The sequence below is a fragment of the Poeciliopsis prolifica genome, unplaced genomic scaffold, assembly GCF_027474105.1.
Source record: "Poeciliopsis prolifica strain line A6 unplaced genomic scaffold, Auburn_PproV2 SCAFFOLD002, whole genome shotgun sequence".
NCBI lineage: Eukaryota > Metazoa > Chordata > Actinopteri > Cyprinodontiformes > Poeciliidae > Poeciliopsis > Poeciliopsis prolifica.
This window is the reverse complement of record NW_026562377.1, coordinates 17277411-17294470: the sequence shown is the minus strand read 5'-3', so window position 1 is coordinate 17294470 and position 17060 is coordinate 17277411. Positions and strand designations below refer to the sequence as shown.

The following is a 17060-nucleotide window of genomic DNA, read 5'->3' as shown; positions in this document are numbered from 1 at the left end:
ACATAAAACACCCTGGTTTAATAGTTCAACCTACCAAATATACCTTTACATGCATTAATGTCCAGAGTGGAAATTATTTTAGCACAACCACAGAAGCTCACATCCTTGGTCTTCCTTATATTTGCTCTTATATTTACTGCCAATTAGCACCATGGAAAATAAATGGAGCTCCTGAATTTGTCTGCTGTGCCAGAATTGTGCCAAGGTACATCAGCTTCCAAAGTTGTGTTTTCTTTCAAACATTCCAGATATGCTCTACCAAAAGATCTGCAAACAGGTACATTTTTTGTGAAACATTTGGAGTTAAGATTCCACAGAAAAATCCACATAAATCCATGAACTTCTGAATGTTAAATCGAAGAGAGGCAGAGGTTCACTGTAGTTGTTTTCAGTATGAATTCATCAGTCTCTCTTATTCTTTTGGAGGAATATTCTCACATTGTTTTACCAATATTATTTCAGTTCCTTGAAGTTTGTATGCATTTTCTGGAATTGCAAACATCCAACAGCAATGAAATGCAGAAACTGTTACTGCAACAGAGGCGACTGCCCTGAAAATGTCCAACTATTTTATCCAAGGAAGCAGCAGGTCAGTGAATTTTCAATAGAATATAGTTGAAAATGAATACTAGATTCAAAACTATTTGATAAACATACACAAACTCTCTATTTACCAGGTTAGTATGGTGAGGAGTTTTCTACCTTAACTGAACCTGACAAGAGCTTAAAATGAAAACATCATATTGAGCAAGACGGGCAAATATTGCAGACCATCACTCTGTGCTCCCTTTAACCAGATTACTACATTTCTTCTCGTGTGTGGCTTGGATTTGAAGCCAATTCACTTCATACTTGTGAGACAGCTAAAAATTCAAAGCTCCCATTTAAACCGATCAAATGTAGGCATTGTTTGGTTATGTTTTCCATTTGTGTTGGATTTTCAGAATTTGAATCTGTTCTCAGAAAAACAGCAAAGCACTTGTGAAAATAAACAAGACTTCAGCCCTACACAACTTGTGGATTAATAGTGTATTTGGACCAAATCTGTTGAAGTAATTTTCCATTTGTAAACAGACGTGGAGGGAGTGACAGCTTCATGCTGATCTGTAAGAGCACGTGGGAAACTGGAGCTCTACCAATAAAGAAATAGACTTTGTTTCCTTTTGCGTTCCCTCGCAAAACTTTTGTGTTCCCTCGCAAAGGTAGTGTTCCTTCGCAGTACCGCACTGATCAGTTCATGTGGCGTAATTGAATACTGTAAGCTTTTCCTACGGTGGCTGCCGTACTTTCTGCTATAATATAAGGTTATGTGAGGTTTTTCCATGAACCTTAATATCTCTTTCTGAAATATCTGAAGTTTTATGTCTTTTTCTTTAAGACAGAGATGCACCAAAAACCTATGATATGAACAGAAACTTCCTATAAAGTAGGAAAGAAATAAAAATGCATCCAAGCTTTTGGACTAGTTCTGAGTTATTATCGCGGGGTAATTAGTCACCTGACAGTTTTGATTGTGTCTCTGTTGTGCTGGTTGTCTGATTGTTTTAAAGGGCCGTTGTCATGTTCAGTTTCATCTCAACTGAGATAAATCAACTTTCGATCAGTTTTTTTTTTTGTACCAAATACTTAATAATAATAAACACATTTCATTATTATAAAACACGACAAACTAATGGTGGTCGAGGGCCGCACTTAGTTAACTCATCTGAATCTCATCTGTCCGTGTATCAATCAACTGCAAAACCATTTCTTTGTTCTGTCACAATTGTTGATTTATTCCATTCATCAGGCTCCAAACTTGCAAGGAATGACCTCCCCACTCACCGCTTCCTCACACACACAAAGCCAGCAGGCCAGTAACCTTCAATTATACTTGATGGCAGTCACAGCGACACACACCACCCAGGTGTCAAAGCCGTGTGCTCCTGTCATATCAATAATTACTTATTTTATTCATATGTCTCATGCAAAGCCTCTGTGACAACATGTTTATTATTATTAAGTCTTCGGTGCAAAAATCTAATTTAAAATTGATTTATTCACTGCATGTTTATGTCTGCTAAGGTTCAGATGGAAATGAACATGAAAACAGCCCTTTAAACCATTCAGTCTATGGACACAATAGAGACGCAATCAAAACTGTCAAATTACTTATGCGATAATAACTCAGAAATAGTCCAAATAGTTTGGATGTATTTTTATTTATTTCCTACTTATGTAAAATTTCTGTTTACGTCAGAGGTTTGTGGTGCCTTTCTATCCTAAAGAAAAAGATATAAAACTTCAGATATTTCATGAGTGGATATTGACATTCATGGAAAAACCTCACATAATTGAAAAACTTACAGAATTCAATTATGCCGCATAACTGATCAGTAGATTATTGTGAGGGAACGCAAAAGAAAAAAAATCCCCATTTTCTTGGAGGGCTCCATAGTATTTTTCTATAGATACAGGTGTTTTGTTTTTTTTAAAGCATTGTTCTGAGGAAGTCAGCCTCAAAAAACAAAAAATGTATTTAAGAAAATATGAAAGGTAAAAATGAGGGAACAGTCAGTTATTTTAAACACATTGGTTGAATGTCAAACCACCATTTCTGCAGAATGGTAACTGATTGTTTTGTGGTTTTTTTTGTTTGTTTTTTTTTTATGACTCACCATGCACTTGTTGGGTTTCTCTCCCGAGTGGACCCTCATGTGAATCAGCAGCTTGTAGCGGGCATTGAAGGGCTTGTAGCGGCGAATGCAGCCGGCCCAGAAACAGGTAAAGTCCTCTCCTTTACGCTGGTCAATGTGGACTTTCTCAATGTGCCTAACAAGCTCCTCCTGCTGCTCGTAAGCAGCGCTGCAGTCAATCCAGCGGCACACCTGCTTATCTGTTTGCGCTCCTCCTCTGACGTCTTCGCGTTCCGGGGTTGTGTGGGTGGCAGGGGGGCCTCCGGAGGTTTGTTTTAATGCCAGAGAGGAGGCTTGTGTTGTCTGCTGACTCTGGTGCTGCAGTGGCCCCCCATGACTGGGGCCCGGGTATTGGTGCAGGTGATAGGGAGGAGGCATGGCAGATCGAGATGGGTGGGGAGTGTGACGGTGGTGCCCAGTGCGACCACTTAGGTGATGATGGTGGTGATAGTGGTGCTGGAAGAGTTCATCTTCACTTGGAGAGAAGTCATCAAGAGGTTCCTGCTTGAGAGCTGCCCCACATCTTTGACTTCCATCCAACAGGCAACCAGCATCAGAACTGGAGCTCAATGTCCCAGACATAAGGGCCCCACTCATCAGTAGTCCCAACCCATCCAAGCCTCTCTCTTCACTTTCCTCGGCTGTTCCTCCAGCCCCAAGCCCCCGCAGCATGGAGACCTGCTCCTCGCAAAGCCCCAGGCTCTGCCCTAGGCCTGTCTCTGGCTCCACTAATGACGCCGAAGAAGAGGATGACGAGGCGGACAAGGACAGGAGGCAGACGGCAGGTGAGGACAGTTGACAGCTCTCCTGTAGTGATGAATGCTGGGGGCTGCTGTGACGTGGGGGTCTCCGAGGGGCCTCCCGCTGGCAGCAAATAGAGGGTGGGGATGTGGAAGAAGAGGAGGAGGACGACGAAGACAAGCCGGCGCTACTAGCGTTGCTGGGGGAGAGGTTAGCGCGGAATCCGTTGACGCAGGCAACCATCGACATCTGGGAGGAGGAGCAGATGGCTGCGGTGATATTGATCTCGTTGGCGGTCGTGCCAGTGGCTGATGGTGAACTCGTTGGGGCGACGCTGCTGGTGCCAGCAGCGGCAGTAGACTGTGAGGCCAGGGAAAGGCAGCGTCTCTTCACATCGCTAGCGCTGAGCAGACGCGCTGAATGATGGGAGCCAGTTGGGGACAAAGCCAGTGGGGAGGAGCCATCTCCATTATTAAAAGGTTGCACCGCGTCTCCTGACACGGCACTACCTACACAGCTCACCGTGCATACGCCATTACCGTTAGTGCTAGCATGCAGGGCCGCAGCTATATCGTCTCTCGATGCATCCAAAGCTTGATCTGCCCTACAGGCCTGAAACGGAGCCTGAGATGGACCTTGAACGCCGGAGGTCTTGTGTCCGATTGAGTTCTCCTGTTTAATCGGGTAAGGGGCAGAGGAGAGAACCATGCTGGCACCAGGCGGGGCTCTCTGGAAGGTGGAGGTGCTTCTGTAAGGGAGACGCAATATGAGTTGTACTAGTTTTATTTCCGTTGACAGACACAGACTGATTCATTCTTCTCAAAATGTTTCAGACAAACCTTATATTCACAATGGCGAAGCTACAAATGAAACAAAACTGCAAAGTTATGTTACAAATCATGGAGCACAGCCCACCTATGATCCAGAGTTGTTTTATGACTAACTGAAATAGGATCTTCTTGTAGTGAGAGGATATGAATGAGTATTTAAGACAAAGAAGAGAGAGACGGGGGAGGTAAGGGTGGCTTCTGAGACTGAGAGGCCACTGGCTAGTGTGTCCATCTGACAGGCTTTGATGACACAAAGGGGTTAAACCCAACCCAGCATTGGGGATAAATAAGGAGTCACCTGTTTTGGTGGCATAATTGCGCCCTATGAAGGGTCGCCGTTTACAATACTGTGTATTATGGTGGGAATCTTTGCCCTCCTGAATGGATAACCCGGGTCATGTTTCCCCATGCGTTGCTGTGATCTCCGACATAATCATTCCTGTCAGCTGGCTCATTATGGATTTTGTCCAAAGCCCCTGAGTGATGTGAGAAGAGCTCGCTTTTCTCCTGTCTGTCTCATGCAGCTATCATCTTTGTCCCTTCCCCTGAGTTTACCAGGGAAGGAAAAGAAAAGAGCCAACGCTAGTCAGGATTGGAGAGAAGAACTGGGAGGGGAGACCATGTCATCAGTGTCTTTAATAAAAGAATTGGTTACCTCTCTTTTTACTCAGAAGCACCTTTACCTGTTTGGTTCTATAGATGGTATTGAGAGACAATATGAAAGAATAGCATGTTGGTGGATAGGCAACAAATATGTTAAAGCTAATATCAGGAAATCTGCTTTGATATTCTTCACAACATGAAAGATTTGAATAGCGATTAGTTGCATTTGTGTAAATAATGTATGCACGATCACTTGTTGCATCAACATAATTTTTCTGCATTTTATCAGAAATACCATGTTCAAATTAAGTCATATTCAAAACTGTAAATGGAAAAGAAAAAAAAAGGCAAGCAGATGCGACAGTTTTACCTGCTTTCGCGGTGCGGGCCATCCTGCAGAAGGAGGTCGGATGCTGGTCTGCTGCAGTGGAGGCTCGGGGGGTAGAGCCCTTCTGAGTGGCCCCCCGCTGGCAGTGGCAAGCTCTGCCCACATCGCATTAGGGTGCCCTCGGCATCACTCAGCTCAGAGCTGCCATCCTTCTCTGAGCAGTAGGCCCCATTAACTGGAAGACAAACAAGAGCAAAACAGCTAAACAGTCTGCTTCAGATCTGATCAGAGTGTATGTTCACTAGTTACATAAGGACACTATTCATCCCTGAAATGTGCTGACATCACAGTTTTGTTTCAGTAAAGCAAACCAGCGACTCCGTATCATTGCAAAATAATAATAATTTGAAAAAAAAAAACCCAGAAATAAAATCTGCTTAAATTGCTTGTCTCTGCAATATAAGCAGATATTGCTCAGTCATCTGCTGGCTTTCCTGGAAGAACAACGAGTTTGAACCTGGAGTCGTGCCTTCAGTGGTATGTTGAAATCTTATTATACTGTGAAAGACCTCTTGAGGAATAAATGCTGGCTGTCATATCGGTAACCCTGAGTGATCCATGGAGAGCTTTCTGGCAAAGTGCAATCCATATAGTAGTAAGAATAACGCCAGACAATTCATCACTGGAGAACCTTTGGGATTTTTATTCCAAACGGCAATATTTTCATTTTGGAAAAATAAATGTAGTTTGTGCAGATTCTCCTACCAGTAAGCGTGACATAATTTATGGTACAATTTATAAATGCTGACCAATTTGTGTACGATGTCTTGCAAAATTGCTCATATCATTTGAAGTTTTTCACACTTTGTCACATTGTAACCTCAAACTTCAATTTATGTCTTTATGTCTAATATACAAAGCAGAGAATGATTCTAAAACAGAAAATCTAGTAGATTTCAAAGTGTGGTATAAATTTTCTTAAGCTTCCTAAGTCAAAACATTGCAAAACCATATTTTGCTTCAATTATACCTGCAGGTCTACTGTGATGTGCTCTAAAAGCTCTTTGTGAATCTAGAGACTAAATAGCTGCAACATTTGTCTTCACAAAATAGCTCAAGTTCAGTCAGATTGGGTGGAGAACATCAACAAACATCAGTTTTCAAATTTCGTGATAACCTTTTATTTGGAATTAGGTCTGGGATGTTTAACACATAATTATACATGACTTAAGCTGTTCCATTGTAGCTCTTGCTGTACATCTGCAGGTGGTGTTATGCTCAAACGACACTGATTTTTCTGCAGCCTCTTGTAGGTTTTCCTCCAGCATTGCCCCGATTTCATCTTCGTATCAGTTCTAAGCAACTTTGCAGTTTCTACAGAAGATGAGATTGATTCTGCCACTACCATGTTTCTGTGGGTATATTATGTTCAGAATAATGGGTCTTATAAGATTTCTGCCAAACATTGAGTTTCGCAGGAGAGCCAAATGGACCAGTTTTGTTCTCATCTGACCAGAGCATATTCTTTTCTTTTATTGTTTTTGGGCCTGGTGGTCTTTATTTGAAAATGTTACAGCAGGAAGTAAGTAAAGAGAAATAAGGAGCACATACAGCAAAGGTCACCAGGCCAGGCATCGAACCTGAGATTAAGGCCTCCTTCTATGGGTTGAGCTTAACCCCTGCGCCACCACAGCACCCCACCAGAGCACATTCTTCAATAGATTTCCTGTCAACAGATTCCCTCACTGGAGCTGAGAAGCACCTAGAGTTACTGTGGCTGCTTCTTTGAATAATGTTGTCTTTATTGTTGTCTGTTTAGGTGGACGGCCATGAGTCAGTAGGTTTCCATTTGTTCAGTTGATAGACTAAAGTCCACTATGAGATCCTAAGAGGTTAGAATGCAGGTCATAGATTTTGTTCGATTCGTGACCTGTCTCATGTGTTTCTTGGTCTTCATAATGCAGGTTGTTAACGTTCCATACAAAACATCTGGGTTTAACAATAAGTTAACTTACACACAGATACTACTTTGATGTCTTCTTATAGACAATTTTGAAAACAATGTGTCCATTTTCATTCAAACTGACAATTATGACTTACTTTCCTCTGGTAAAATTGAAGACAAATTAATTGAGACATTTTGTGAAAAGAAGGGATTCACTAGTCAAATTATCTTAATATAGAACTATTTGCTTTAAAGAAAAATAGATTTCAGACATCCCTGCGATAAGAATCAAAACAATTACACAAATGCGGGATTAGAGAATGTGGCATTGTTGACTTTGAAAGTAATTTCATTACATGTTTTATTATTCCTGAAGGAAGATTTTGGATTATAGTATCCAAAAAAGTAAGACGAGATACAAAAAGTGTGTGAGGATGAAAAAGTTTGATGTGTGTTAGGTGTGTTCATGTGTGTGTGTTTGGAAATGCTTGTGACCGGTAAGTCGATACCCCCACACACTCATGTGCAGACACAGGCCACACGTTCCCCGCTTCAATTTTTAACTCAATTTCACAAATTTAATTTTCTCTTAACAATATTATTCGCAATGTTATCACACAGCATGAGCCTATATTGATAAAGTAACTCAAACGCCATGTAGGTGAAAGAAAACAGCAGAAAAAGTATTGGAGAATAATTTCAGAAGAGGGTTAAGAAACAATAATGGCTTAAATGCAAGTTTGAGGATTACTATCGCAAAGACACAAATATATGAGAAATAAAAAGAGTCAACAACCAGAATTGTATGTTTTGCAACACAAGAAGAAAATGAAAAAAAACAATAAAAGAAACATAAAAAAATAAAAACAAAAAAGAGGCAGGGAGGGAATGTTTTTAAATTTAGGAAAAAGGTTAGGAAAAATTAACAAAAAAGAAGAAAATAAGAACATCTGTGGTCATGTTCCTCTAGAATTTTACAAACATTTTCTTCACTTATTCTGTCCACATTCTGCTCGGCATTTGTCTTGTCATGGTTCAAAGCAGAAACACAAAGAGGCAGAGAGGAGGCACGAGCTACGCAAACAGTTCACCATCGCCTGGGGACTGCAGCAACACCGCTGGTTTCACTCAGAGCCGTTAACGGAGGACTTTCAGCCCTCGTCTGTTTTTAAGCAATAAAAATTGTTCTGCTTGGCAAATTCTCTGTGTTCTCTTTTTTTTTTTTTTTCCTTCCCCCATTCCCTTTTTGGCTCGATATTTGCCATTTATGTACAAGTTTATTTCTGTATAAAGGTTTCAAGACGTGCCCATGAGAAGCCAAGTTTTTCTTCCTTCTCTAATAGTCAGGAACAATCAATAAAGCGGGGCAAAGGGTGCATGAATTAGGTTGAAGATCACTGACATTAGCAGCTGCGTTTCATAATTACGCATTTACCGCTTGCAAATAAAGTAAATAAAAAAAGCAACCAAATAAAAGTGCCGAAATGAAAAGCGGTTCATCTGACTGCCAGGTGGTCAATGAGGCCTGAACTGAAAGCTATCATTATCTCAAAGCAAACTACAGTGGCCTCACCCAAAGCACTGCTTCACAATATGTAGGGCATTTCTGGCTGTAGAATATAATTTTGATGCTTTTGTCAGAGCAGGTTTCTTTCAAGGAATAAAAATATGAATAATCCATTTGGAAATCAACACGAACGCCGAGAGGTTAATACCACATTCAGCTCAAGCAAGGCAGTGAGAAATAATCCTACGAGTAATTTAGAATATATAAAGAGAGACTTGACAGGTAATTATGAATAAAAGGGTGATGATAGGAAAGATGATTGGGTTCATTCATTCAGATATAAGTTAATTAATAAGCTAATTTAATTTGTTTCCATTTATTTCTAGCATAAAAGTAATTTAAAGAGCATTTTTGAGGTTATCAATTCTAACAAGAGTGCAGTGGCTACTGTTGCTTTTGGAAAAGTTTCCCCTTATATATTTCTGTATAAAGCCTTCAAGACGTAGAATAAAACTTTAACGACGGTGTAAGAAAGAAGATCGACCTTCTGTTATCAAGAGGTCAACTGCTCAAAAAGTCTGACTTGGTGAGGAAGCATGCCACATTGTCTGCATCCTTGAATGAAACCACTGCTGTCTTTTCCTGCATAAGTTTATATATTTGATCAACATTTCTCAACACTGGTCCTCATGCCTTTACGTGCTTCTTTTCTGCCATAACCCAGACATACGTTATTGGCTGATAAACAGGCATAAAAAGCACTAGATGCCACTCGATGGCATGCAGAAGACAAAACAGTCGTTTGAGTGAGATGTGAGAGAACATAGACGTAACTAAAACATAAAGGTTGTGGCCATGGGGACCAGAGTTCAATTATTTAATCAAGTTTATGTGTGTCGCACATTTCAGCAACGAGGCAGTTCAAAGTGCTCACTATGAACCGCATGATTGTTTTTATGATTTCAAGTATGCTTTGAATCATGAAAACTCAAAAACAAATAAAACACATACAAGTCATCAACACTTGAAACATTATATTTTGCCAAGTTGAGAGTCATTCAGAGAAATTCAACTTGTCTTTTTATTAGTGGTGCGACTCAATTAAAATCTGCAATCAAGTTAATTGCATGGTTGGGTTGGTACTTCGTCGCTTTTTAATTGAAAACCACATGTTGGCAAAATAACATTTAAACATTTTTTATTCATAAACCCTTTTTGCTAATATATTTTCAATTAGGAGGCACATCATAAAATATATTTATTGTTTTTAATTGGTTATTTAGGTCATTAAATTATCAGATTGGTGCAAAATTCTGATAAACCCAATCAACTTAAATTTTTTTAAGAAACCCTGATCATCCATGTCATTTCTCTGATTGAAAAAAAACTAAAAAGTTTTGTCAGAAATATGGAGTGTTATTTCTCACATAAGTTTGGGGGCATCCATGTTTCTGCAACTGTCTTAGCATTGAGATGCTGTTTTAAACTAGAGTAGCTTTGATGATAGGCTAACTCCCTTTTGCACAACTTGAACACAACGTCTCCCATCAGATTGTCCCCAGTGGGCCAAGACAGGCAGCTTTGTCATTTATAGCTGTTGTTTTCAGATGCTTCTTGTGTGTCAGATCTAAAAGACATACCAGGAACACAAGACAACAGTGCAAGCTCAAGATTTTGGTATGAAAAAAAAATGGAAAAAAAGGAAATGAATTGTGTTAACATTTTAACTCAAAGTCCCAGCCCTACTTTTTATTCATCTTTTTATCACAACTATGTAGAGAAGCAATGAGAATATTAAAAGGATTTATTTAGCACTTATGGGCTTATATAACAATTTTCTTGTGAGCTGCTTTGGAAAGACTATCACTCCTGAGGTAAAATCCTTTTACACCGCTTAATACGACAGTCTTTACTTTAGGGTCCAACATTTATTTTAATGCCAAAACTATATGTACTCAGATTATCCATCATAAAGACACTTTCTGAGTGTTTAGGGCTTTAAAGTCAGAGTGGTAAATGAGTGTTAAAGGTCTCGATTCCGTCCCTTTTGCTGAAAGCCGGCGCTGCAGTGATTTAAGGTTTTGCTACATTAACAAAATCAGTCACACTCCGTCACACATATGGTGGCTTGGATGGGACCCAAAAAGAAAATTCAGTTTATATTGAATGTGCCATGGTAATTCAGCGCTGAGCATTTCATTGTGTGTTGGAGCTTGGTTTGATCAGGAGGTGGAAGGAGCATCAGAGGCCAAGAAGAAATGTGAGACAGGCAGCAGGACTGACAGGTGAAGGGTGTTCGACCAGATGAACGATTGAGGGACTTTTTTTGGAGATCAAACGATTGTTTTCTTTAGTTTTCACTTTCTGGGTGGGCTGCCGAGCATGACCACTTTGAATTTATCAAACTTCAAATTGCTTGTTGGCTGTAGGTTGGGATATTTTTCATATTATGCTATTGGAAAACCTCAATAATAGTAATTGAAATTCATATTATACCGTTGAGAAACTTCAGTGAGTAATGTTTTGATGTTTGAATACCTGCTTTATAAAACTTTGTTTTTATATCAAACAAAGTTTTATAAAGCATGGATGCACAAAAAAAATAATATAACTGGAATCAGCCGGTTTTAAGTTTGAATAGGTTGAACGGTGAATTAAAAACTCAAAAATGAAAAACTTCAAAACCCTAGTTTCATTGGCAAAGCGTGGGTTGATGTTCCTCATTACACCTGACCAGGAACTCCTCTCTCAGTCAATTTCCTGTCAAATATCTGTGATTAAATGGCATACTGCGTTTTTCATCAAGTTTTCAAGTCACAAATTATTCAATAGTTACAAACAAGCTGGTTGACAAACTTAAAAAAAAGAGATCTGCTAACATTTTTTGTTTCAGACATTTATATTAAAATTGTGAGAATGTTGTGTTTGTACTGCAAATTATTCTAGCCCACACCTGATTGGGCATCAGCCTCCACACTCTGATAGGTTTCATTTCTAACACCAACATATAAATCATTAGTTTCATGCTTTATGACATGTTTCATGCTTCTTAGTCAAAACTGAACCAGAAACAAACTTTTTTTTGGATTCAAATGGTTGCAATTCTGCTGATGGAAGCTGAATTTAGCAGCATCCAGAAACTGCTAAGCACATCAGAACAAGCACGGTGGGATGGTGCAACAACATACACATTTGCAAGCATTCAGGCTCAATTAGGAAAAACGTACTGAAGGGCGTGGAAAACAGGGATGCAGAAAGAAGAATGGTGAAAAGAAGATGCGGGACAGCGCCAGAAACACCGGGGGCAAGTGTTTCTTTCGGTAAAGGCAGACTGTATACAGATGTGCTGGCTCATCCACACAAAGAGCCACTGATGCTGGCAATGCCAGCTAAAAACGCACACACAAATAAGGACTCTATTGTGTGAAATGCAGCCCTAAAAAGAAATGTAGCTCATTTCAGAACAGGCAAGACACAGTGTTCCTAACATGATGGCTATTAACACCCTGTTACTTCTAAAGTGGTATCTTCCGCTCCATAAATGTCATCACATGGTATCAATTTCTCACTCTGGCTCCTCTCCTGTATAATTAAAGCGCCACGTTCTCTTCTGCAAGCATCAGAAAAGGATGACAGTAAGCCGAGGAGTTCAGGAGGAGACCTGAGATTAAACCTGCTTTGTGTTTCCAGGTATACTTGACAGCAGATAATTACACACACTGTATTAAAAAAAAAAGTTAATCTAGATGTTTCATGTCAGTTTGAATTGCTCAACTTATTTTTATTTGCTAAATGCCAAAATAATGAGAAAGAAACTTTTTTCCCCAATGATACAAGTTTATATGCATCTTAATATTTGGTGATGTTGTTTAGGATCATGGTTAATTTAGAAGACCTATTATGTCTGTACTTGGTCTTCATGATCAGCGTCTTGACATGATTCCATATAATCTTCTTTCCTCAAGTTACCATTTTTTCTCAAGTTGCCATCACAAACACGATGCTGCCATCCCGATGTCTCCGAATTGGAATTTTCCTCCAAATGCAAAATTGGTCATTATTGTGATGTGGAACCCAACGATAAACCAGACATGTACAGGCTTGAGCCTCTCTTTCTGATATTCTGCCTGATTTCTTTGAAATTTTCCCCACGTTGTGACACAAGGAATCAATTTGTTTGAGGTATTCCCATAAGTGACATCCACAGGTGTGCCATCATTGACCTGATATTTGTGAAAAAGGAAGCTTACAAATCCGTAATCTTAGTGGATTTGTCGACTGCTGACAAAGAAAGTAATACAAAAAAAAAATAGTTTTTAAGTATTATCAGTTTTTCTGGCATTTTGGAAATTTATATAAGGTTGACAACCCTCACTGACCTAAAACCCGGAAAAGTTTAGTTCGATTTTATGTCAAGCAGACAACGTGTGTCTTTTTACGCAGCACATGCACATTTCTGATTCAGCTACATGCTACATGGGAAGAAATGCATTTAACCAGCACATTCACATGAATAAAGCAATGTATCCGTTTATGTACATCATTAGATAAACATGGCTATTTGAGGATTTGTTTGAGGACGTGTTTTGATTATTTGTCTGACAGAGGCGGTGCCAACCTCTGACATGCCTGATCTGATGCAGTCCATTTATCACACTTGAATGTTTTTGTAAAAAAGAAAGAGAACATCAAGTGAGAAAACAATTCAGTGTTATGAAACTCAATCCATCAGGTCTGTGAGCAGAAATGTCTTCTTAATCCTTGTCCTGCTGATTAATGCAGCTGCTGTTACCATACTAAGCTGAGGAATGAGGCGAAACGCAGAAACAATGAATGAATGCATACCTGAAAATAGTGAGACAATGAGAGCTCAACTCAGGACTTTAGAGGAAAGTTTGGGGTTACTTTGACTGCAATAACACAGATCGCAAGGCTCACTTTGCATAACTGCATCAATTTCACATAGGAGATTACTGCCAGGGAGGCTGAGCTGTAATTGTACACCTATTCCCGCTGCCTCGAGGGCTGATGATCAGAATCGACAACCAGTTCGGCTGTGTTGTGCCTTGGCTAAAAAGTCTGCCTCACTGACTAATAAATGACTAATAAAGAGCAGACATGTGTCTCCAATCTAGGAGAACTAAACCCCTGTGGAACAGCGTGGCTATTATCCTGAGATATTTTGTTATGACTGCATTACCATACAAAGCATTCCAATCCATACAATACTGAAGAGCCCCAACCGCATCCTCCTATTGTTATATGTTGCTGTCTCCCTCAATGAGGCTTTCCTATTCTCAGTCTTTCTGCAGTAATTATTTCCCCACCGACAGAGCAGCCCACCATCTGATCAACAGATGCTCTGGACAGCATTATTAAGTGTAATTGGTGGTAATCTGGAGCGATTTTTTATTTTGGTGACACATCATTTTCTATAATTCTCGCCTCTCCCTTTTAAGTCACCTAAGCGTTGTGTTAAGTGCCAGAGTGAGACCGCACTTGTGCCAGCGCTTAATGCGTTCAAGTCTTTGGAGACATGCAGGCCCCAATGAAAAGCAGATGTGAAGATGGATGGATGCTTTAAGAGGAGGAAAGGGGAGCGATCGGAGGTGTGCAGCACTGTACAGAGGGCCGGTGGGAAGGTGTGGGGGGCTGCTGGTCGGTACGTCGGGAGAGTGATGCATACATCTGAACTCAAGGTACAACGAGCTGCCAGAACCGCAAGACGGATGCCTCTGGAAATCCTGGGTGACACTTCAAATGGCCCCACTTTGGCTCCATAAATCAAAATATTCAGCACTTAAAAATGGATGATAAAGATCATTTTATTCCTGTCTGCTCCCAACAACAACATCTGCCACAATTCTTTTCTCCCGTCATGAGACAGGTCAACATGCATATGAGCCTGGCTGCAAGGACTTTGTCTTGGGATGACATGGTCTGTGCGTCTTGTCCAGTGCAGATGTTACGCATTAGCTCCTAAAGCCTTCCCCGGCTTCTCTGAATCTCATAACTCATGTCTATATTTGTGTCTGTGGCATAGTCCCGGAACTTATTTGTTTGCTTAGTAATGGATGTACGATTAAAACCCGAGGGCACGAGTAAATGAAAAATAACAACGTCTAGGGAGAAAGTGCCTGCTAAAGCAGGTGCTGAGAGCAAGAAGACAGGGGGACGAAAACTACAATATTACTGCTGGAGCACAAAGATATGAGTGTTTTTGTAGCAGGGTTATATGCCTGAGAACGCATGAGAATTTTCATAAGGATTAAATTAATTTGTTGTGGCTGAATCTCTCTGCTCAGAAGCTTCCATGTCAATTCCTCCTTATTTTCTCATGGTCTGCTTGGTCATATATTACAGTGAGCTTTAAAAGTATCCATGTCATAATATGTCACATTACAACCACAATATATTGTCACTGCAATATTGTGAAGTCGAGGAAATTTAATTGATGGTTTTCAAAATTAACAAATGAAAACTTAAAAGTGCGGTGTGCTTTTTTATTGAGCCTCCACTACTTATCGTACAGCTAAAAGGAGAGGTTAGGCCGGGGGACACCGTAATAATGTGTTATGCTGGTCATAAATCTCTAAATGCAAATTGTTTTGTGGGGAAAAATAACATCCCTAACTGTCTCAATCCTTATGATTAAACATGGCGGTGGCAGCATTATGCTGTAGGAATGCTTATCTTCAGTAGGAATAGGAACTATAGTTATTTACTCAAGGCAGTCCTGGAAGAAAACCAGTAAGAAGCTACAAAAAACCTGAGCCTGGGGTAGAGAGACAACCCTAAATATACAGCCAGAGCCACAATAGAAAAGTTTCCAATAAAGTATGCTTTTGTTGTCCTAGTCAAAGTCAATAAAAAGTCCAGACTTAATCCAGGTTAAAAACTGATGCCAGGCCTTCAAAATTGCTGCTCTCAGGCATTTTTCATCCACTCTGAATGAGACTCTGCTATTTTACAGAGAGGAATGGGCAGAAATTTCACTCTCCAAATATAGAGTTGCTAGTTATATTCTCCGAAAGAATTGCATTTAAATGGGGAAACATAAATGCATCCCACACTTTTCAGATTTAAATTTTTTTTTCAAAAAGAAAAGGGAAACCTGCAGTCTTTTTCTGTCCATCATACCAATATGCACCACCTTATGTTGTTCTGTCTCATGAAATTCCAACATGACACATTAAAGTTTGTAGTTGTAATGCGAAGAAATGTAGAATGATTCAAGGGAGGGAATACTTTTGTAAGGTGCTGTTTGTAAGCTCAATGTACACAATTATCACCAAAATTCACATTGAAGTTTTCTCGGAGACCAGCAAAAACTGTTGGCTAAAACGCAATGTGACTTAATAGAAAGTGAGAACAGACATACAAACAGTCCTCTATGTGGAAATGACTGGTCCACACCCAACATCCCCAGTTTGGAGAGACAGTGATGAGCACAGGGGTTGGCAAATAATCTCTCCTGCCTTTTACAGAATGGGAGCACCTGGTGGGAAACAGGGGTCCAACATTAAACAAGTGAGGAACACAAACAGATAGCTGGAAGTAATAAACCAATCCACCTCCAACTCCATTGATCCTCCCCACCCAGCCTACTCCGGTGCCAGACTTTGAGTCCAACACATCCTAAGACCAGCACCTTGAACAGAGCTAAGAGAGAGGGGAATACTGGCAGCCAAAACACAAAAACAGCAGAGAACTGTCACAGGGAGGAGGTGGAGATCTTCCTCTTTTCTGCACTTTCAGGTTGTCAATATCTGATAAATATCTGTGTAAAATGTAACAAAAAGCAGCAAACAATCACTTCACTGATTAACATAATTAAAACTTTACACTAGTGCTTGTCACCACCTGGTGGTGGCAACTTGACAGTGTTGGCGTTTCAAAATCTATAGAAATTGAAGGTAAGTTTTAATGCTATATTTCTGCAGACCTTTAGGTGCAATAAGAAGATTGTACTGTAAATACTGTAAAGAAATACAATATTTCTTTATTGATGCAAATTTTCAGTAAAATTTGTATCTAAATTGCTTATGCACATACACTGGCTTTGAAATTGTGCACAGCCTTGTTGAAATGCAAGATTTTTGTAATGTAAAAAAAATGAGGCCATTATAAATTTCAAACCTACTTCCACTTATAATGTATTGTCTACAATTCAACAGTAGAACAAAAAGAAAATGTAAAAGGAAGTTGCAATGACTTGGTTGCATAAATTTGCACATTGTTGAACTAATATTTTGCTACAGCAGCTTTTGATTCATTTACTGCTTTCAGTCTTCTGGAGTTCACACCCGCCGCCAATCATATTGAATCTGACTCATTTGAAATAACATTCTACTCTCCTAGTAGGATTTCTGTTTTCTGGAAGTTACAACACATCTGAAGTATGTCATACAAAGCTATCAGTCAGGAGAAG

At 39.8% G+C, this 17060-nt stretch overlaps 1 protein-coding gene across 2 annotated transcripts in view; it reads right to left on the bottom strand.

The window, feature by feature from the left end:
- The window catches only part of LOC129376509 (zinc finger protein GLIS1), an 83772-nt gene that overhangs the window by 43916 nt on the left and 22796 nt on the right, over window positions 1-17060 (bottom strand). Inside the window, exons 1-3 of one of the 2 annotated variants that reach the window (XM_055056125.1) lie at window positions 16011-16075; window positions 5220-5412; window positions 2658-4164 (exon numbers count right to left, since the gene is read on the bottom strand). In XM_055056125.1, the coding sequence (XP_054912100.1) occupies window positions 2658-4164; window positions 5220-5347 (1635 nt within the window). In that variant the 5' untranslated portion in view covers window positions 5348-5412; window positions 16011-16075. Of the gene's footprint in view, window positions 1-2657; window positions 4165-5219; window positions 5413-16010; window positions 16076-17060 lie in introns of those variants that run through there. The other variant, XM_055056119.1, reaches the window with a different exon arrangement.